Raw genomic sequence first — 22,036 nt, 5'->3', positions numbered from 1 at the left:
TCCTCCTGCCTTCAATCTTTCCCAGCATCAAGATCTTTATCAATGAATCAGTTCTTCGCATCAGGTGGCCAAAATGTTGGCATTTCAGCTTCAGCATCAGTCCTTCCAATGAATATTCAGGATTGATTTTCTTTAGGATGGACTGCTTGGATCTCCTTGCAGTCCAAGGGACTCTCAAAAGTCTTTTTCAACACCACAGTTCAAAAGCATCAATTCTTCTCACATCCATACATGACTACTGGAAAAAGCATAGCTTTGGCAAGATGGACCTTTGCTGGCAAAGTAATGTCTCTGCTTTTTAAAATTCTATCTAGGTTGGTCATAGCTTTTCTTCCAAGGAACAAGTGTGTTTTAATTTTATGGCTGCAGTCACCATCTTCAGTGATTTTGGAGCCCCCCAAAATAAGGTCTCTCACTGTTTTCATTGTTTCCCCATGAAGTGTTGGGACCAGATGCCATGATCTTAGTTTTCTGAAAGTTGAGCTTTAAGCCAACTTTTACACTCTCCTTTTTTCACTTTCATCCAGAGGCTCTTTAGTTCTTCTTCATTTTCTGCCATGAGGGTAGTGTCATCTGCATATCTGAGGTTATTGATATTTCTCCTGGCAATCTTGATTCAAGTTTGTGCTTCATCCAGTCCAGCATTTCTCATGATGTACTCTGCATATAAGTTAAATAATCAGGGTGACAATATACAGTCTAGACATAATCCTTTCTCAATTTAGAACAAGTCTGTTGTTCCATGTCCAGTACTAACTCTTGCTTCTTGACCTGTATACAGATTTCAAAGGAGGCAGGTCAGGTGGTCTGGTATGCCCATCTCTTTTAGAATTTTCCACAGTTTGTTGTGATCCACATGGTCCAAGGACTTGGTGTAGTAAATAAAGCATAAGTAGATGTTTTTGTGGAAGTCTGTCATTTTTTCAATGATCCAACAGATGTTGGCAATTTATCTCTGGTTCCTCTGCCTTTTCTAAATCCAGCTTGAACTTATGGAATTTCCTGGTTCATATACTGTTGAAGCCTGGCTTGGAGAATTTTGAGCATTACTTTGCTAGTGTGTGAGATGAGTGCAATTGTGCGGTAGTTTGAACGTTCTTTGGCTTTGCCTTTCTTTGGGATTGGAATGAAAACTGACCTTTTCCATTCCTGTGGCCACTGCTGAGTTTTCCAAAATTGCTGGCATATCAAGTGCAGCACTTTTACAGCATCATCTTTTAGGATTTGAAATGGTTCAACTGGAGTTGCATCACCTTCACTAGCTTTGCTCGAATTCATGTTTCCTAAGGCCCACTTGACTTCACATTCCAGGATATCTGGCTGTGAGTGAGTGATCACACCATCATGGTTACCTGTGTCATGAAGATCTTTTTTGTATAGTCCTTTTGTGCATTCTTGCCCCCTCTTCTTAATATCTTCTGCTTCTGTTATGTCTATACCATTTCTGTCCTTTATTATGCCCATCTTTGCATGAAAAGTTCACTTCATATCTCTAATTTTCTTGAAGAGATCTCTAGTCTTTCCCATCCTATTGTTTTCCTCTATTTCTTGCACTGATCACTGGAGAAGGCTTTCTTATCTCTCCTTGCTGTTCTTTGGAACTCTGCATTTAAATGGGTATATCTTTTCTTTTCTCCTTTACCTTTTGCTTGTCTTGTTTTCTCAGTTATTTGTAAGATCTCCACAGACAAGCATTTTGCCTTTCTGCATTTATTTTTCTTGGGGATGGTCTTGATCCTTGCCTCCTGTACAATGTCACAAACCTCTGTCCATAGTTCTTCAAGCACTCTATCTGTTAGATCTAATCCCTTGTATCTATTTGTCACTTCTAGTGTATGATCATAAGGGATTTGATTTAGGTCATACCTGAATGGTCCATCCAGTCAAAGCTATGGTTTTTCCAGTAATCATGTATGGATGTGAGAGTTGGACTGTGAAGAAAGCTGAGCACCGAAGAATTGATGCTTTTGAACTGTGGTGTTGGAGAAGACTCTTGAGAATCCCTTGGTCTGAAAGGAGATCCAACCAGTCCATTCTGAAGGAGATCAGCCCTGGGATTTCTTTGGAAGGAATGATGCTAAAGCTGAAACTCCAGTACTTTGGCCACCTCATGCAAAGAGTTGACTCATTGGAAAAGACTCTGATGCTGGGTGGGATTGGGGGCAGGAGGAGAAGGGGACGACAGAGAATGAGATGGCTGGATGGCATCACTGACTCGATGGACGTGAGTCTGAGTGAACTCCAGGAGTTGATGATGGACAGGGAGGCCTGGCGTGCTGCGATTCATGGGGTCGCAAAGAGTCGGACATGACTGAGTGACTGAACTGAAATGAACTGAACTGAATGGTCTAGTGGTTTTCCTTACTTTCTTCAATTTAAGTCTGAATTTGGTAATAAGGAGTTCATGATCTGAGCCACAGTCAGCTCCTGGTCTTGTTTTTGCTGACTGTATAGAGCTTCTCCATCTTTGACTGTAAAGAATATAATCAAACTGATTTCGATATTGACCATCTGGTGATGTCCATTTGTAGAGTCTTCTCTTGTGTTACTGGAAGAGAGTGTTTGGTATGACAATCTATGCAATGCTCTGCTTATTATATACTTATGTTAGTACAGTCAAATTGACTGCAATAATCATCTTAATTTATGACCAAGCCTTTTCTGTTGGTTATCATAAAATGCCAGATATGTTGTGTATTCTCCATTCCTGATGCCAGAGTCTTTTTCAGTGCCTCGTTTTCACCAGGACCACTGCAAATAGATCTTAACTCAAAACCCCGCCTCCTGACTAAAATTACCCTAGAATGACTTAACCTCATTTTAATAGAGAGCTATCCTTTCTCTGCTTATAATCCTAAGCAACCCCACTCTTCATATTTAGTCTTTCTCATATTCTCTTATTGAATCCTTTTAAGATGTTATTGTACTTTTTTTAACAGAAGTTTAAATTTATATACAGAAAACATAGTATGTTAACAGCATATAAATCATCTTATTTCATAATATTTCACACTAATGCTGATACTCTTCCACTTCTGTGGAACTCTGTTCATATTAAACATATTATATTTATTATAAGACCATCTTCATGTGAAGAATAACACCAAAGTTATATTTTCATAAAGTGAGATTTTTTTTAATTTTTGAAATATTTGTTTATTTTTTTATTTATTGGTAGATCTATGAAGTTGTTCTAGGCAAAAACTGTTTCAGAAATCAATTTTTCCACAAAAATAATACAATTCAGTATACCTTAAAATGAAATTTTTTTAAATGACAATCTTTTTATTTTTATTTATTTATTTATTTATTTTTACTTTACAATGTTGTATTGGTTTTGCCATACATCAACATGAATCTGCCACAGGTATAAATTTTGAAACCTGTGTATAGTTTGGATACTATAAAAATTTATTTATTCAAATTTATATCTAGCTTAAAAACATCCATTAAAGGAGATGACAAATTGCTAATTTATTATATTTCTGGTAGGTATATATTTTAGATAGCTTGATGACTTAATATGTTTATATTAATACATATTTACACATTTACAAATTAAATTTATATTAGAAAACTAAATGATAGCATGCTATCAATACACGAAATAAAGCTTAATACTTGTATAATGTGATGAGTTCTATTCTTAAAGCATTTGCCCATGAGTATAAATTATATATATGATTCTGAGATTTCACATTTTGGCATGATACTTCTCGATTTATGAATGTTGCTGTTTCTTGGATGGATAAAAAGAAGATCAAAAGTTATATCACAACAAAGGATAAATAGAAAATGGTAAACACAGGATGATGTTATACATTTTGTTATATGACTATTTTTTTAATTAAAATGTATCTCTACATCTATGAAGTGTGTGCAAATATCAAGAATGTTCTATTGCTTATATAGGTGAACCGAGTCCTCCATCCATACATGGACAGCCAAGCAGTGGGAAGAGCTTTAAGCTGAGTATCACCAAACAGGATGATGGTGGAGCCCCTATTTTAGAATACATCGTGAAATATAGAAGTGTAAGTACCCTGTTTATTATCATTGTGCACAGTGTTTTCAAATTTAATTGCATTAAATTTGCATTAATTCATAGATACATCAGAAGTAAATGCATATTACATACATTGTTGTTAAACAATGTAAACAGTTCTCATAGGAATTCAAATGCTATTTTTCCATTGATGAAATTCATCATTATATATTATAGAATGTTTGCTTGTTTTCATAAAACCTAACCATAGATAGAAGGCAATGGCACCCCACTCCAGAACTCTTGCCTGGAAAATCCCATGGATGGAGGAGCCTGGTAAGCTGAAGTCCTTGAGATCGCTAAGAGTCAGACCCGACTGAACGACTTCACTTTGACTTTTCACTTTGATGCATTGGAGAAGGAAATGGCAACCCACTCCCACTCCTGGAGAATCCCAGGGATGGAGGAGCCTGGTGGGTTGCCGTCTATGGGGTTGCACAGAGTCAAACACGACTGAAGTGACTTAGCAGCAACAACCATAGATAGTCGAAATAACATGGTGTTCATGTGATTTCTAAATCGCATGTTGTTCATTTCTTGCCATAGTATTCATATTGTGATTTCTAAACTTAGCTACTTTTCAGAAATGAGATATCATTTTTCCCTTTCTTTCCGAGTTTAGCAGAATATATCACCTTCCATTCTACTTGATTTTAATAACTTCAAACTAAGCTATCTTTTCAATTTTAGTTACTTTAAGTAGTATTCACAACTCAAAATTACTTCATAATTAATTTTTATGAATTATTAAATTTTTATTGACTCAAAGTACATTACTATTTAAATGGATTGTAGAAAATAAATCACTCTAATCAGCATTTAACAAATAATGGCCACATTTAACTTGAGAAAGAGGGAATAGATTTCTTCAAGTTTACTTAGCACTAACTAATATGGGATTTTGAACAACTGAAAGCTGCCGTGGGACTTGTCATCTATATAGGTTATGAAGGATCTCTTGTTTTACAGAGTGATGGAAAAGTCACCTGATGGACTCTACCTTCATCTGAAAAATAATACCAAAGTTCACTAGAGGTGATTTCTGTTAACAGCTTTACCATAAGAACCACTGAGTATTTAATGTGGAATATGTTAAAAAGTGGAACACAATTTTATATTAAATTATGTGAAGTTTATTTACTAATGGTTATTATTATCCTTGGCTCAGTGGTAAAGAATCTATCTGAGGCAGGAGATGCAGATTCAATCCCTGGGTTGGGAAGATCCCCTGAAGGAAATGGCAACCCACTCCAGTATTTTTGCCTGGAGAATCCCATGGACAGTGGACCCTGTGGGCTACAGTTCATGGGGTCGCAAAAAGTCAGACATGACTTAGTGACTAATCAGCAACATGATTATCCCCATTATAGCATATCAATTCTATTTATTTTTTCCTTTTCACCCTTTCAAAATTCACTTTAGTGTGTTTAATAAGTTCCCTTAAGCCTATTTCCTTTTCAAATACATGTGCTACTATCATTTTTAATTCATATACATCTTTTAAAATTTATATCACCTACTCATTTCTTGTAATTTTTGAAGTGTTACACCAAATTTAAAAATGTATCTAGCTTCCAGTTGTCATGATGGCATTTTGTATTTGCTTTATGTTGTCATTGTAATAGCGCCCTTACAAAACAGGTTGAAAAATTATTCCCCCTTTTCACTACATCAGGCATACTTTGGAAATTTAAGTGATTGTATTATTTATAATTTAATTTTTCTACCTTCTGTCTTTCTAATGTTTATGATTAGCATCATAATGTCTCAATTTCATGCTTATGTTTACTGAACTTATTACTACTTTCCAAGTACATTATATTTTAAAAAACAGTGCAGTTGCTCTTTAATAGTACCCACTCCAGTGTTCTTGCCTGGAGAATCCCAGTGAAGGGGGAGCCTGGTGGGCTGCCGTCTATGGAGTGGCACAGAGTCAGACACGACTGAAGTGACTTAGCAGGAGCAGCAGCAGTAGGTAGATGAATTTTTAACTGTTTTCCCACAAATCCACAATTTTCTAAGTTATAATATTGTTGCTTTCAAATTCAAACATCTAAATTTTGAAGGGTAGGAAAAAAGGGAGTTTAATTTTGAGTGGCTTATGTCAATATTTAAGTTTAGACCTCAGTTCAACCTTTTAAATTTCTGATTGATATCCCCTTCCCAGGATCTCTCTCTGTTGCAGGTTTCATACTGGGGATGATGAACAGATATGTGTGTCTTATGGCTAATCTGCTATGGAGGCTCCATGCCCCCATTCCAAAATAACTCTGAATGGCTCACTTGTTTCTCTCTGATTCTGATGGTATCTTTCTAGTCAAACCCAGTTTTTCAGTTATTCTTACTTGGCCATCTGGAAACTCTTTGAAAGTGAAAGTCTCTCTGTAAGGGCCACAGGCTTAAAAGAAATTAGTGGAATTAAACTGGGATAAAAGAACTTGAACACAGATTGTAGATACCTTTGTGCCCAGAAAAATTTATTATGCAAAATACAGATGGATGGTAAGAACTTATAGATAACTTCAATAAAATACTATGTTGAACTCAGAAATTCAGTAAGTTGTAAAAATATGTTTAAAGTACTCTGTGTATGTATAATTTCTACCTAAAACTAAAAGCTATGCTTGGCTATCTAAAGAGTTGATATTCGAAAAAGCACAAATGTTTCATTGAGTTTAACCAAAATCATTAATTCTGACTGATGATAGCAAATGTGATTTCAGATTATATCTTTTCTTCCTCTATTAGTGGTTTTATATTACATAGCATGTATATTTTTGGAATGCTATGATTTTGTTCAGCTATACAGTCAAACGTGCAAATTGCTTTTCCTTATGTTCTCTCATCCCTAGCATGCTGGCTTTTGTCTTCATATAGATTATATTGTGTACTAAGATGTTGCCCGCACATCTCCTTTTAGAACATGAAGAGAGCTAAAGGACGAAAAGGAGCAACAAGATGTTTAAGATGAATTTGTTTTTCCAGCAGACTCTACACAGTTTTCAAAAGCTACATCAAGTAGAATTAGAATTATGTCTCATTAGATAGAATATCGGAGAAGGCAATGGCACCCCACTCCAGTACTCTTGCTTGGAAAATCCCATGGATGGAGGAGCCTGGTAGGCTGCAGTCCATGGGGTCGTGAAGAGTTGTAAACGACCACGCGCCTTCACTTCCACTTTTCACTTTCATGCATTAGAGAAGGAAATGGCAACCCATTCCAGTGTTCTTGCCTGGAGAATCCTTGTGGGCTGCTGTCTATGGGGTCGCACAGAGTCGGACACGACTGAAGCGACTTAGCAGCAGCAGCAGATAGAATATGGCTCATGACCATCACTAAATGAAAAGTATTATATCTGGGAGGTGGGTCAGCTAAACATTGGCATCATCAACATACTGTTAATTATCTTTCTCATTATAAAAGCTGTATTAGTCTGCTAGGGCTACCATAACAAAATGATACAGACCAAGTGGCTTTAGCAACACAAATGTGTTTTCTCACAGTTATGGAGTCTGGAAGTCCAAGATCAAGGTGTCAGCAGATTTGTTTCTCCTGAGGCCTATCTGCCTGGCTTGTAGATGGCCACCTACTTGTTTTGTCTTCACATGGCCTTTCTTTCTGTGCGCACACATCTCTTCCTCTTTTTATGAGAATATTTCTTCCTCTTTTTATGAAAATAGAAGTCCTTTTGGATAAGGACTCCATCCTAAGGACCTCATGTAAGCTTCAGTTCAGTTCAGTCACTCAGTCGTGTCCAATTCTTTGTGACCCCATGAATTACAGCACGCCAGGCCTCCCTGTCTACCACCAACTCCTGGAGTTCACTCAGACTCATGTCCATTGAGTCAGTGATGCCATCCAGCCATCTCATCCTCTGTTGTCCCCTTCCCCTCCTGCCCCCAATCCCTCCCAGCATCAGAGTCTTTTCCAATGAGTCAACTCCTTAATTACCTCTGTAAAGGCTACATCTCCTAATAGAATCACATGGGAGGTTAGAACTTTAACATATTAATATGAAGGGGTATACATAATTTAGTCTATAGCAATGCTGTCTGTCATGAATCCTATATATGTAAAAAGACACACTGTTGGCACTCTGGGTGCCTGACAGTGGGCCATCCAGAACTCAACCACCCATTACAGTATGTGTTGCATCTCCCAACCCCACTTACTCTATTGCAAGTAGTTGAAACCAAAAATGTTCATTAGAGTATTACTATATCTGTTCAGAGACAATAAGATTCACAAAATGGAAATAGACATTCAAAGGGAAATATATGTATATATTTGAAAACATAAATTGCCATTTAAAATGCTGCCAAAATGTATTGTCCTTTCCTTAATGAAAACTAGAATTAGTTTTGTGAGAAGTTATGTGCGAAACATACATGGACACAAGTAAGTATAGTATTAAGTATATTAAGACTAGAACATTTTTAGAGATTCAAATTTACAGCATTCATCCGGGTATTTTACCTTTACACACAGTTGATGTGACTCAGGATAAGATTTGAACAAGCACAGGTTTTGTTTTGTTTTGTTTTTTCTTTCAGTAAATCTCTAGCTTCCATTATTTTACATTTGTTTCCCCACCTATCCCCAACCAACGTAGTATTAGCAATGCCCTGCTTTTGCCTATTTACTCAATATGTAAGTTCACTTTGACAATAAAAGAAAGTTTTAGTTCTTCCTCAATTCCATCTCATTTCTCCTGGCCATACCTTTCATCACCATATACTTACTCTTAATTTTCACTAATCAGCTGTTTATAACAACCAAAATTCATAGATCTCTTTTTAAAGATCGTAATTGAAATGATTGTTAGCATAATTTTAACAAAGCAATAATTGACTAATAATCGATTACTGGGTCACTACACTAAAGCCTACAGGTATTTTAGCAGAGAACACTGCTTTATTAAGGAAATTGGGCTTCTATGGTAAGATTTGTAAAAGTAATTCCTCACACCCTTTGTATTACAAGGAAGTTATTGCTAACTTTTAGGCCAAAAAAAAAAAAAAAAGCAGGAAAATGTATAATCGTATATAAAATGACATTTTCTGACAGTTTTAAATGGACAAACTGAAACTTACAGAATTTGAATGGCTTAGTCATGAGTATCAATGGGAACAAAACATGAGTCTATAGTCAGAAACAATTTTGTGACAGTAAGGGCTGAGTTTAAATATGCCTGCAGAGATTAAATTGTCTCCTCAACCACTCTCCCATCTTAACTCAGCTTACCTATCTACTTTGCCTCCAAATACAGCCATTCTGATTCACTTCATCTTTACCAAATCATTTAGTGGTATGCCTTGTATGGGTTTCCCAGGTGATGCAGAGGTAAAGAATCTGCCTGCTGATGAAGGAAACCCGAGAGATGTGACGTTTTGATCCCTGGGCTGAGAAGATACCCTGGAGAAGGAAATGGCAATCCACTCCAGTATTCTTGCCTGGAGAATTCCATGGACAGAGGAGCCTGGTGAGCTACAGTCCATGGGGCTGCAAGGAGTCAGACAGGACTGAGTAGTGATTGACCACGCACACATGCCTTGTACTCCAAAACACTAATATAATCTCCACATCCCTAAGTTTTTCTTTCCCTCCCTTTACCACCTCCTCTGTCCTGCATACAATCATACTCTGCAGGTCCAATTGAAAATTCCAAAATTCAGTATAAAGTTATATTCATGTGGTTAAACAATATCCCATCTTGGGAAAAAATAATTTTCTCCATATTTTCTTTCTCAATAGGTCACTTTTCATGTTAAAAACTTACATGTTCAAAATTAGGTCGCAAACGTGTAGCAGTATTTGCCTTGACATTTGCACTTGTATTGAAATAATAACTATTTCAAAAATAGCTTAATTATCTCTTTCCTTTGTATGATTCCAAGCCATTTCATCTATTAATATTAGTTCCTCAAAATGAATGAATTCCACAGTGGAGTAAAGAGCAGTTGAACAACTTGAAACTTTATTTAGCTATATGCAATAGATTTTTAAATTGGACAGCCTATAGGGAAATTAAATCAATAAATTCAGAAAGTAAGAAACATGCTTATAATTTTTACTTGACTGCTTCTTTGACCCTATCTTTCAACTCTCCTGTGCACAGGACTATATGTTTTATAATCTAGGAACAACAAAATGCATATAGTACATACCTTATATGATTGTTGATTTGTAACAGACATCATATCTGAGTATTTACACCTGCCTTTAACTGGAACAGGAAGACCAATAATATTGTAATATAGAGAATGTTTAACTTCCTATAGATAATGAATCAAGAAACATTATATATTATCCTCTAGTAGTTAGAGGGGGCTTCCCTGGTGGTTCAGATGGTAAAGAATCTGCCTGCAATGCAGGAGACTAGGTTGGAAGACAGAATTTATAAGACCAGAACTAGGGTAATAAAAACAGAATTAGATGTTTCCATGGACCCTTTGTGAAAATTAACATCTCTAATAAGGCAGTGAGATTACACAATATATTTGGAAAATAAAGACAAACATTAATGTCATAATGTGTATAGAAAAATTAGTCATTTCATGTACAGAATATTTTTACCTACTTCATATTGTAGTTTCAATAAAACTCTACATAATTTAATAAGTGTTTTTTATATGCTTTCATCAGTTTTTCACTTTTCTCACTGGGTGATAGGTATCAGATCCTAACTATTACTTAATTTTTGTAAATTAAAAAAAATTGCCTGATCTAAGAAGGGCTATATAAAATTCATAAAATAACATCAATTTTGAAAATATACTTCAGGGACTAGCAACACTGCTCTAGCATATATTTCTAGGTCATAATTGACCTTCTTAAGCTTGACTAACTATCTCAATGGCCATAGGTGAAAAAAAAGATAATTTTGAAAAAACTATTAAAATAATAAGTAGAGTAGGGAGGGGGGTTCAGGATGGGGAACATGTGTACACCCTTGGCAGATTTATGTTGATGTGTGGCAAAACCAATACAATATTGTAAAGTAATTAACCTCCAATTAAAATAAATAAATTTATATTAGAATAATAATAGTAAGTAGCATTGAGATTTTATTGTTGAGAGAACTTATTTTATAATCAATTGTAAATAATTTGCTAGTAACTAATTTGTAGGTTTAATTATATTTAGGTGTGCATACTGACATTTATTTAAAGCCATCCAGTTATGTTTTGAAATATTTTCAACCACTGAATAGCTATGGACATTCCATTTCCAGTTCCAGTTCAGTTACACAGTCATGTCCAACTCTTTGCAACCCCATGAATCGCAGCACGCTAGGCCTTCCTGTCCATCACCAACTCCCGGAGTTTTCAAACTCATGTCCATGGAGTCGGTGATGCCATCTAGCCATCTCATCCTCTGTCGTCCCCTTCTCCTCCTGCCCCCAATCCCTCCCAGCATCAGGGTCTTTTCCAATGAGTCAACTCTTCGCATGAGGTGGCCAAAGTATTGGAGTTTCAGCTTTAGCATCAGTCCTTACAATGAACACCCAGGACTGATCTCCTTTAGAACAGACTGGTTGGATCTCCTTGCAGTCCAAGCGACTCTCAAGAGTCTTCTCCAACACCAAGTTCAAAAGCATCAATTCTTCGGTGCTCAGCCTTCTTCACAGTCCAACTCTCACATCCATACATGATCACTGGAGAAACCATAGCCTTGACTAGACGGACCTTTGCTGGCAAAGTAATGTCTCTGCTTTTTAATATGCTATCTAGGTTGGTCATAACTTTCCTTCCAAGGAGTCAGTGTCTTTTAATTTCATGGCTGCAATCACCATCTGCAGTGATTTTGGAGCCCCCCAAAATAAAGTCTGACACTGTTTCCACTGTTTCCCCATCTATTTGCCATGAAGTGATGGGACAAGGTGCCATGATCTTAGTTTTGTGAATGTTGAGCTTTCAGCCAACTTTTTCACTCTCCTCTTTCACTTTCATCAAGAGGCTTTTTAATTCTTCTTCCCTTTCTGCCATAAGGGTGGTGTCATCTGCATATCTGAGGTTATTGATATTTCTCCCCAAAAAAGTTCTAAACTTTTTGTGGTACTTTTTTCTTTGCTGCTAGTGAAAATAATGATTTGTAATCACCCTTGTAGTGATAGCATCAAATAGACTAATTGTCTGAATGAATAAGTACATTGACAACCCAATGAATAAGTTGGTCTATGTTATGCAATTATAAATGATCCTGTATCTAGATTAATAAATACAAGAAATAATATATATAAGGGTAAAAAACTTTCACTGTGTGAATTTTCATGGAATGTGAGCACACAGAAGGTAATGAATAGGAAAAATTAGAACTTATTTTTTCCTCAAGACATACCTGGATGATGGAGAGTAGAAATACATAAAGTAGAGTCCAATTTACAAAAATTCACCAAGCTTCAGTACTTGAAAGAAAGGCAGTTTAAATCAGCTATAATAATACTTAAAAGGGGGTTAGATCCTGAAACTCTCCTAAAAACTTCTAAACCTTGCATCTTTCCCAGTCACAGTAGAATGTGTGTGTGTGTGTGTGTGTGTGTGTGTGTTTATACATTATCCAGATTGCTAAATCACCGCTCATATTCAGAGTAACGAGCAGAGCTTCAGAGAATTCTGAGCCTTCTGTAAAGTCATACAAGTACCAGGAAGTCCAGAAGTTAGAAGGTGCCTTGCACATGAACACAAAATCTTAAATTGAAACATTGGAATCACAGGGATTTAACATTAATCGTTAGCAGGAGCTCACCTCGTCTGTGGGCCTTCCCTTTCATAATTATTCAGCTTTTATTTAAGATGATATTGACCATATATATTCTGAGACTTTGGAAGGAAACTTAGTAGATTTTTCATTATGAATAAAAACAGTCAAGGAATAACAAGTCAAGTCCATAAATAATAAAGCCAAGACCCTCTCTATCTCTCCTTCAATCTCCTCTCTATACAGATGATGGCAAATCTTTCCCTAAATACTAATATTTTTACAGAGAATTGAGTAGAGTTCCCTGTGCTCTACAGTAGGTTCTTATTATATATTTTGTATGTAGTAGTGCCTGTATGTCAATCCCATCTCCCAATTTATCCCTCTCTCCTCCTTTATGGCCCTCATAACCATAAGTTTGTTTCTACATCAGTGACTTACTGTTTTTTAAAGAGATTCATTTGTACTATCTTTTGGATTCCATATAAAAGCAATATCATGGGAGATGTCTCTTTTTCTATCTGAACTATTCACTCAGTATGATGATATCTAGGTCCATCCATGTTGCTGCAGTGACATTAATTCATTCTTTTTTATGGCTGAGTGATATTCCACTGTGTATACATACCACATATTTGGGCTTCCCAGGTGGCACAGTGGTAAAGAATCCATCTGCCAATGCAGGATACACAAGACATGTGGGTTCAGTCCCTAGGTAGGAAAGATCCTCTGGAATAGGAAATGGCAACTCACTTCCGTATTCTTGCCTGGGAAATTGCATGGAAAGAGGAGCCTGGCAGGCTACAGTCCATTGGGTAGGAAACAGACAGACACAACTGAGAGAGTGAGCACACACACGAATCTTTATTCTCTGTTGATGGACATTTAGGTTACTTCTATGTCCTGGATATTTTGAATAGTGCTGTGGTGAACTTTAAGGTGCATATATCTTTTCAAAGTATGTGTTTCTTCTGAGATATGCCCAGAAGGGGGATTGATGGATGATAGGGTAGCTTTATTTTTAGTTTTTTAAGGATCTTTGTACTGTTCTCCCAATTGGCTTTACCAATTTACATTCCTACTGATAGTATAGGTGAGCTCTCTTTTCTGCACACCCTCTCAGGCATTCATTGTTTGTAGTTTTTTTGTTTTTTTAATGATGGCCATTCTGACCAGTGTGAGGCGATGCTTTCTTGTAACAAATAAGAAATAAATAAATAAAAAAATTTAGAAAGAAGTGACAATGAAACAGAACTACACAAAATCTGTGTTGTTATTCAGTTGCTAAGTGGTGTCCAATTCTTTGAAACACCATGGACTGCAGCACACCAGGTTTTTCTGTTCTTCACCATCTCCCAGAGTTTGCTCAAACTCATGTCCATTGAATCAGTGATGCCATCCAATCATTTGTCATCCCTTTCTCCTCTTGCCGTCAATCTTTCCCACCATCAGTGTGTTTTCCAGTGAGTCAACTCTTTGCATCAGGTGGCCAAAGTATTGGAGCTTCAGCGTTGGCATCATTTCTTCCAATGAATATTCAGGGTTGATTTCCTTTAGGATTGACTGGTTTGATCTCCTTGCAGTCCAAGGTACTCTCAAGAGTCTTCTCCAGCATCACAATTCAAAAACATCAATTCTTCAACATTCAGCATCCTTTATAATCCAACCCTCACATCCGTTCGTGACTGCTGGAAAACCATCAGTTCAGTTCAGTTCTCAGTTATGTCCGACTCTTTGTGACCCCATGAAGTGCAGCACGCCAAGCCTCCCTGTCCATCACTAACTCCCAGAGTTTACCAAAACTCATGTCCACTGAGTTGGTGATGCCATCCAACCATCTCATCCTCTGTCGTCCCCTTCTCATCCTGCCCTCAATCTTTCCCAGCATCAGGGTCTTTTCAAATGAGTCAGCTCTTCACATCAGGTGGCCAAAGTATTAGAGTTTCAGCTTCAACATCAGTCCTTCCAATGAACACCCAAGACTGATTTCTTTTAGGATGGACTGATTTGATCTCCTTGCAGTCCAAGGGACTCTCAAGAGTCTTCTCCAACACCACATGTCAAAAGCATCTATCTTTTGACGCTCAGCTTTTTTTATAGTCCAACTCTCACATCCATACATGACTACTGGAAAAACCAATAGCCTTCACTAGATGAACCTTTGTTAACAAAGTGATGTCTCTGCTTTTTAATATGCTGTCTAGCTTGGTCGTAACTTTCCTTCCAAGGAGTAAATGTCTTTTAATTTCATGACTGCAGTCACCATCTGCAGTGATTTTGGAGCCCAGAAAAATAGTCAGCCATTGTTTCCACTGTTTCCCCATCTATTTGCCATGAAGTGATGGGACTGGATGCCATGATCTTAGTTTTCCGAATGTTGACCTTTAAGCCAACTTTTTCAGTCTCCTCTTTCCTTCTCATCAAGAAGCTCTTTAGTTCTTCACTTTCTGCCATAAGGGTGGTATCATCTGCCTATCTGAGGTTATTGATATTTCTCCCAGCAATCTTGATTCCAGCTTGTGAGTCATCCTTCCCAGCATTTTGCATGATGCACTCTGCATAGAATTTAAATAAACAGGATGACAATATACAGCCTTGATATACTCCTTCTTCTGTTGGGAACCAATCTGTTTTTCCATGTCCAGTTCTAACTGTTGCTTCTTGACCTGCATACAGATTTGTCAAGAGGCAGGTTAGGTCGTCTGGTATTCCCATCTTTTTAAAAATGTCCACAGTTTATGTGATCCACAGAGTCAAAGGCTTTAGCATGTCAATGAAGCATAAGTAGGTGTTTTTCTGGAATTCCCTTGCTTTTTCTGTGATCCAAATGATGTTGGCAATTTGATCTCTAGTTCCTCTCCCTTTTCTAAATCCAGCTTGTACATCTGGAAGTTGTTTTTTTGTTTTTGTTTTTTTTTAATATAAATTCATTTATTTTAATTGGAGGCTAATTACTTTACAATATTGTATTGGTTTTGCCATACATCAACATGAATCTGGCACTGGTGTACACATGTTCCCCATCCTGAACCCCCCTTTGATTCACATACTGTTGAAGCCTAGCTTGAGAGATTTTGAGCATTACCTTGTTAGCATGTGTAATGAGCACAGTTGTACAGTAGTTTGAATGTTCTTTGATTGCCCTTCTTTGGAATTAGAATGAAAACTGACTTTTTCCAATCCTTTGGCCATTGCTGAGATTTCCATATTTGCTGGTATTTTGAGTACACCACTTTACCAGCATCATATTTTAGGATTTGAAATAGCTCAGCTGGTATTCCTTTACCTACATTAACTTTGTCCATAGTAATGCTTCCTAAGGCCCACTTGACTTCACATGCCAGGATGTCTGGCTGTAGGTGAGTGACCACACCATCGTGGTTATCTGAGTTATTAATACTTTTTTTGTATAGTTCTGTATATCCTTGCCACCATTCCTTAATCTCTTCCTCCTCTGTTAGGTCCTTGCTGTTTCTGTCCTTTATTTTTCCCATCTTCACATGAAATATTCCCTTGGTATTTCTAATTTTCTTGAAGAGATTCAAGTCTTTCCCATTCTTATTGTTTTCCTTTGTTTCTTTGCATCATTCACTAAGAAGGCTTTGTTATCTCTCCTTGCTGTTCTTTGAAACTCTGCAATCAGTTGGGTATCTAAAATTTATTTGACACAGCAAAAGTGGTTCTAAGAGGGAAGTTTATTGCAACACAATCTTACCTTAGGAAAAAAGAAATCTCTCAATTAAGCAACCTAACCTCACTCCTAAAGTAATTAGAGAAAGTAGAATAAACAAACCCAAACTTAGTAGAAGGAAAGAAATCATAAGGGTCATTGCAGAAATAAATGAAATAGAGATAAGAAAACAATAACCAAGACCAACAAAACTAAAAGCCAGTTCCTTGAGAAGATAAATGAAATCAATCAATCTTTGTCCATACTCATCCAAAAAAAAAAGGGGGGAGAGGGCAGAGGACTCAAACCAATAAAATTAGAAAATGAAAAGGGAGAAGTTACAACTGATATCTATTTACTGATATTATGATTTTAGAATAACTTTTTAAGTGTCCCCTTAACTGTCATATGGCTCTGCTGCCTATATTTTAACAAAAAGGATTGCTTAAGAGAAGCTATATCAAAGTAAATGACCATTTTTTTTTTAGTAGCTGCCCTTCAACTTTTAATTGGCTTATTAATAATAGCTCTATTCAGCAAATCATCACATTAAATTACCTAGGGGAACGTTTGCAACTAGATTATCTTAAATTGTTCCCTAGGCATTTAAATTCTTAAATCAGGTACTCTACAAATGCATAAATGAGATTTTGATGCCTAGGGGAGTATTAGGTAACACCCACTTTATTTTTTCTGTATTTCCTAGGAATAACAATTAAGGGATTAAAAACCTCCTTGTCTAATGGTGAATGGAAAATGAAATTGATTTAAATTAGGGAAAATATAAGAGCTCCTTGTGGTTCCTTTAGGCCATTAGTCCAACTATCTAAAATGATAGAAGGGCTTTTAATTCATCATATTAAGAGCCTCAACAATTGAGAGTTAAGTGATTGGTGATTTAAAAGTCTATCAGCCTGTCTTGGACTAATCTGGAAGTTTCACTTCAAATGCTCAATTCTCAGAAATATTTTTGGAAGATTACCTGAAGGACATGAAGCCTATTCATCCTTCTGAATAATGAATTGTATCTTGGGGTAATCCAGATATCAGCTGCTGGCTTATTTTCTGGCTCTTTCTCCTACATCTCCATTCAAATCCAAAACAAAATTCAACTCCAAATTTCCACACAAATACTCACTTTCACCAGTATTTCATAGTTAAATAGAATTTATACTGAATTATTGGGCGAGGAGATGCCCACCGGGGCTACTTTCTACTGCTTTGTGTAACCTTTCAGTTCAGTTCAGTCGCTTAGTCGTGTCCGACTCTCTGTGATCCCATGAATTGCAGCACGCCAGGCCTCCCTGTTCATCACCAACTCCCGGAGTTCACTCAGACTCAGGTCCATCGAGTCAGTGATGCCATCCAGCCATCTCATCCTCTGTCGTCCCCTTCTCCTCCCACCCCCAATCCCTCCCAGCATCAGAGTCTTTTCCAATGAGTCAACTCTTTGCATGAGGTGGCCAAAGTACTGGAGTTTCAGCTTCAACATCATTCCCTCCAAAGAAATCCCAGGGCTGATCTCCTTCAGAATGGACTGGTTGGATCTCCTTGCAGTCCAAGGGACTCTCAAGAGTCTTCTCCAACACCACAGTTCAAAAGCATCAATTCTTCAGTGCTCAACCTTTATCCTTATCTAATTCTTCAGTCTTCCAATTTCGCACCTTGTCCTCTCTGAATTGTGTATGCATACAATTTATAATATATCAAATATTTATATGTATTTTATGTGCTGTATATGTATGTTTGTGTTTATAAGTCATATATCATATATGATCTAAAATTACATTTGAATGGAGATTTTTTAGCTATTTTTTTGTCAATACCTATAACAATAAACGTAAAGTGGCTATTTTTGCATCTCCCAGTGGTTCTGCATCTTTCTGAGGTTTTCAATCATTGTGACTATTTTGGCAATTTAAAATTTCTGTGAAGGAATCATATCTTCATTAACTCAGTGAGGAAGAATGAAAAGAAAAATGGAACTGGAATTTATTTCCTATTAATTTGACATTACCTCCCCTGAGAAAACCTTCCTGGTTCCTAGATTCTCTTAATTCTTCCTGTTATTAATACATACTTACAAAACACCTTCTTGTTTTTCAGACTTCATGTCCTCTTTCTGTGCTGGTTTGTAAACTCTGAAATAAGTGGTGTACATTCTTGCTAACTATTGTGTTCATATTTCTAGAACAGTCTCACTACCGTACTAAAGACTGAATAATTGACAAATGATGAAGAAAGCAGATGTCGGGATAATCATGGCTAGTGATACAGTTGTCCCAAACACTTAAAAAAACACACCTAGGATCCTTCCTTAAATTTACTAGTCATTTAGTGGCTTAGATGAGTTGCAAAGTTTTCTGGTCCAAATTGTTGTTTTCCAGTGGCTTTTCCAATACACTTTATAACACTGGACACCAGCCTACTCTAATAAATTGGTTTATAAGTCTTAAAAGCAAAGGAACATACCCCTTGTTTATATGATAATTCTAAGTGCTTGTCCAAAGTCCTTGGCCTCACTGTGGGGAGGTGAGTAATACCTCCAGTTTTAGATGAAACCATAAAAGAGACCAGTTGATTTCCTTTATAATAAAAGTTCTGCAGAACCAAAAATAATTATAAAGAAAAGAGAATCTTAGAATGGTACTAAAGCTGTAATGAAGTCTTATCTCCTTTTGAAGGATACTTCATATTTGTATTATTGATACTGTCAATTTAATGCAATAATGAATTTAACTTCCACAATTTGATTGTAGATAATAAATCCTCAATTTTCACCATAAATGTAGAAAATGTTATTATTTTTTCTAGTCAAGTAAGTATTCTAAAATATTGGCTCAAAATTAAGTAATACTAGATTGAGCTCTGAGGTTAAAAAAGGATCAGTCAATGGATCTGTTGCTCTGTCTATATGTCTATCTATCACTATGGCCTGGTTACAGTATATTTATAATTACAGTTCTGGTAAATTGAGATTTTCAATTGCAGTAATGGATTATTAGATATGTGATTTCAGAAAATATCATTTCAACTCTGTATAGCTATTATAGAAACAGGGCTTCCCAGGTGGTATAGTGGTAAAGAATCTGCCTGCCAATGCAGGAGATGCAAGAGATGTCAGTTCTATCCCTGGGTTGAGAAGATCCCTTGGAGAAGGAAATGGCCACCCACTCCAGTATTCTTGCTTGGAAAATTCCATGGAAAGAGGAGCCTGACAGACTATAGGCCATGAGTTGCAAAGAGTCTAAACAACTGAGCTACTTTCTCTTTAATGCTAATTAACTATTTGTTAAGTGATAATGATTCTTAATGCCCTGGAATGCATAATTACTCAGTTTTCCTCATTGCTTCCTCAAGAAAGTACACAGAGGCAGCTGCTACCCTTTTTCTGTAATAGAGTTGAGGGACAGCAGCAGAGAGATTACTGTTTCAACACTTAACCTGTGTTCAGATTGTTAACACACGGCACGACTGAATGTTTGCATTGTTAAAGATAGCTTAATTCATATATTATTTCAATTATTGATGACTGTAGTCATAGTATTTTTTTCAAATAAATGGTAATTCAAATATCATGTTGTCCAAAACATTTATTTTAGAAAAAGATTCAGGATTTAAGTGTAGAATGTTCAAGGATAGGATATTATTTTTTATTTTCTTATTCTAAAACCTATTTAAAGGTAATAATTTTTGTCACATGTTGTTTCATTATAAGTCTAAAACATAGTATTAAAAATGATGGTTAAAATTTTAATCTATTTAAAGAATACAGACTTTATTTTTAACACACCTCCTCCCACGTGACCCAAACAATAGTCTCTGGTAATTATTTTAATGGACATATTAAGCTTTTTCTATATATAATATTTATAGTCCCTATTTACATAATTATTAATAATCAACAAAGGGAATAAATAGTAATTAATATATGTGAAATTTTAAAAACTCTTAATGGAGGTGAATTATCATTTGAATTGTCAAGTATTAGTTATGAATCATCACTCTTCAGCAAATTTAAAAAGCATTAAATATTTAGTGGGGAAAAACCTTAGAAATAACTTCATCTATATATAGTTTAATTTATCCCAGTGAAAGAGGAAATATCCTTTTTTGACTTTAATAAACTCACTCACTCCATTTCAAGATAAATTATTTTTTTAAAGATCACAACTTTAGTGCATGGGTATTTACAAAATATGTTTGTATTGACTTTGCAGAAAGATAAAGAAGATCAGTGGCTAGAGAAAAAAGTGCAGGGAAATAAAGACCACATTATTTTGGAGCATCTACAGTGGACAATGGGATACGAAGTTCAAATTACAGCTGCCAATAGATTGGGATATTCAGAACCAACAGTCTATGAATTCAGCATGCCGCCTAAGCCCAACATTATTAAAGGTAAGCAAACCATGTGCTTTCATAGGCTAAAAAGAAATACGATAGTATCTTTTATAACACTTCTGGATTTTTTTCTTGATATTGAAAACATAATTTTACAGCAGGAGGTAACATTCTAGGTTTTAGTCATGGTTATTTACATGTCTTAATCACGATTTCTCAATTGCTGTTGCCAGAAAGATTGGTTCATTTGTAAATGCACTTTGAAAATTTCAGACTTTAGTGGTTGAAGTGGTAGAGAAAGAATGAGCAGAAGGGGAGGTTAGAGGGTAAAAGAAACTGTTGAAAATCAACATGAAAAATATTCTTTGAGCCCAGAAAAAGCTTTTACAAAGGAGAAAACTTCTCTGCCAAACACATGGGGCCCAGTCCTCCACTTATGAGATATGGCCAAAGATAATGATGAGCCCATTCATGCCTGACCAAGCAAGTTGTGTTTGAAAAGATAAACTCTATCACACAATGAGGCAGAAACAACCACAGATACCCCTTAGAAAGAACAGTGAATAGAGTTTCAAAGAAGCTCAAAATGTTTAGGGCCACTCATCACTGGCAGTCTCAGCACACTGGTGACTACTTTTAATAGTTAATAGTGCTTACATCATTTTATGCTAGTGATGTTATCAAAATCTGTAGAAGGTATATCAAATTTTTTTTTCAGATACATGCTATGGAGGTGGATATGCAAGAATTTGTCCTGACTCAGTTAGTTAACTCTGTCAATGACTTGTCATATTGGTCATATTTTAATATTGTTCTTTCACATATTATATTTAATATTTAATGGTAAATTCTATACATACATGTATATATACACATATATTTTATATATCAATGAGATATCATAACTGTATATTCATAAACATGACCTATTTAAGTCATATTATAATTGAGTATCAGTATTACTGCATATTTTTGAAACTGGAAAACATAAAATTTGTCAGTCATGTTATTTAATCCTCTTGTAATTTCAAATTAATATTAGATTCATTGGTATGGCTTTGTTATATCATTTTTCAATTGAAAGCAGATTCATGCAATAATCTATTAAAAAGTAACTACTATTGCTTAGTTTAAAATTAATTTATAACATAGCATTGTATTACATAATTAATAAGTATTTCCAATTATAACTTGAAATTAGGAAGTTGGAAGTATCTAGAAATAATATGGATAGCTGGATATCTTATATTGTAGTGGCACTTTTTATAATTTATAA

At 35.9% G+C, this 22,036-nt stretch overlaps 1 protein-coding gene across 2 annotated transcripts in view; it reads left to right on the top strand.

The window, feature by feature from the left end:
• The window catches only part of NCAM2 (neural cell adhesion molecule 2), a 575,454-nt gene that overhangs the window by 506,188 nt on the left and 47,230 nt on the right, over window positions 1-22,036 (top strand). For both annotated transcript variants that reach the window (XM_025282108.3, XM_025282115.2), the window contains exons 14-15: window positions 3,913-4,034; window positions 20,637-20,817. In XM_025282108.3, coding sequence (XP_025137893.1) covers window positions 3,913-4,034; window positions 20,637-20,817 — 303 coding nt within the window. The remainder of the gene's footprint in view (window positions 1-3,912; window positions 4,035-20,636; window positions 20,818-22,036) is intronic.

Source organism: Bubalus bubalis, chromosome 1 (genome assembly GCF_019923935.1).
Source record: "Bubalus bubalis isolate 160015118507 breed Murrah chromosome 1, NDDB_SH_1, whole genome shotgun sequence".
Taxonomy (NCBI): domain Eukaryota; kingdom Metazoa; phylum Chordata; class Mammalia; order Artiodactyla; family Bovidae; genus Bubalus; species Bubalus bubalis.
Note: the sequence above shows the minus strand (reverse complement) of the source record. Positions and strands in the feature narration are given on the sequence as shown.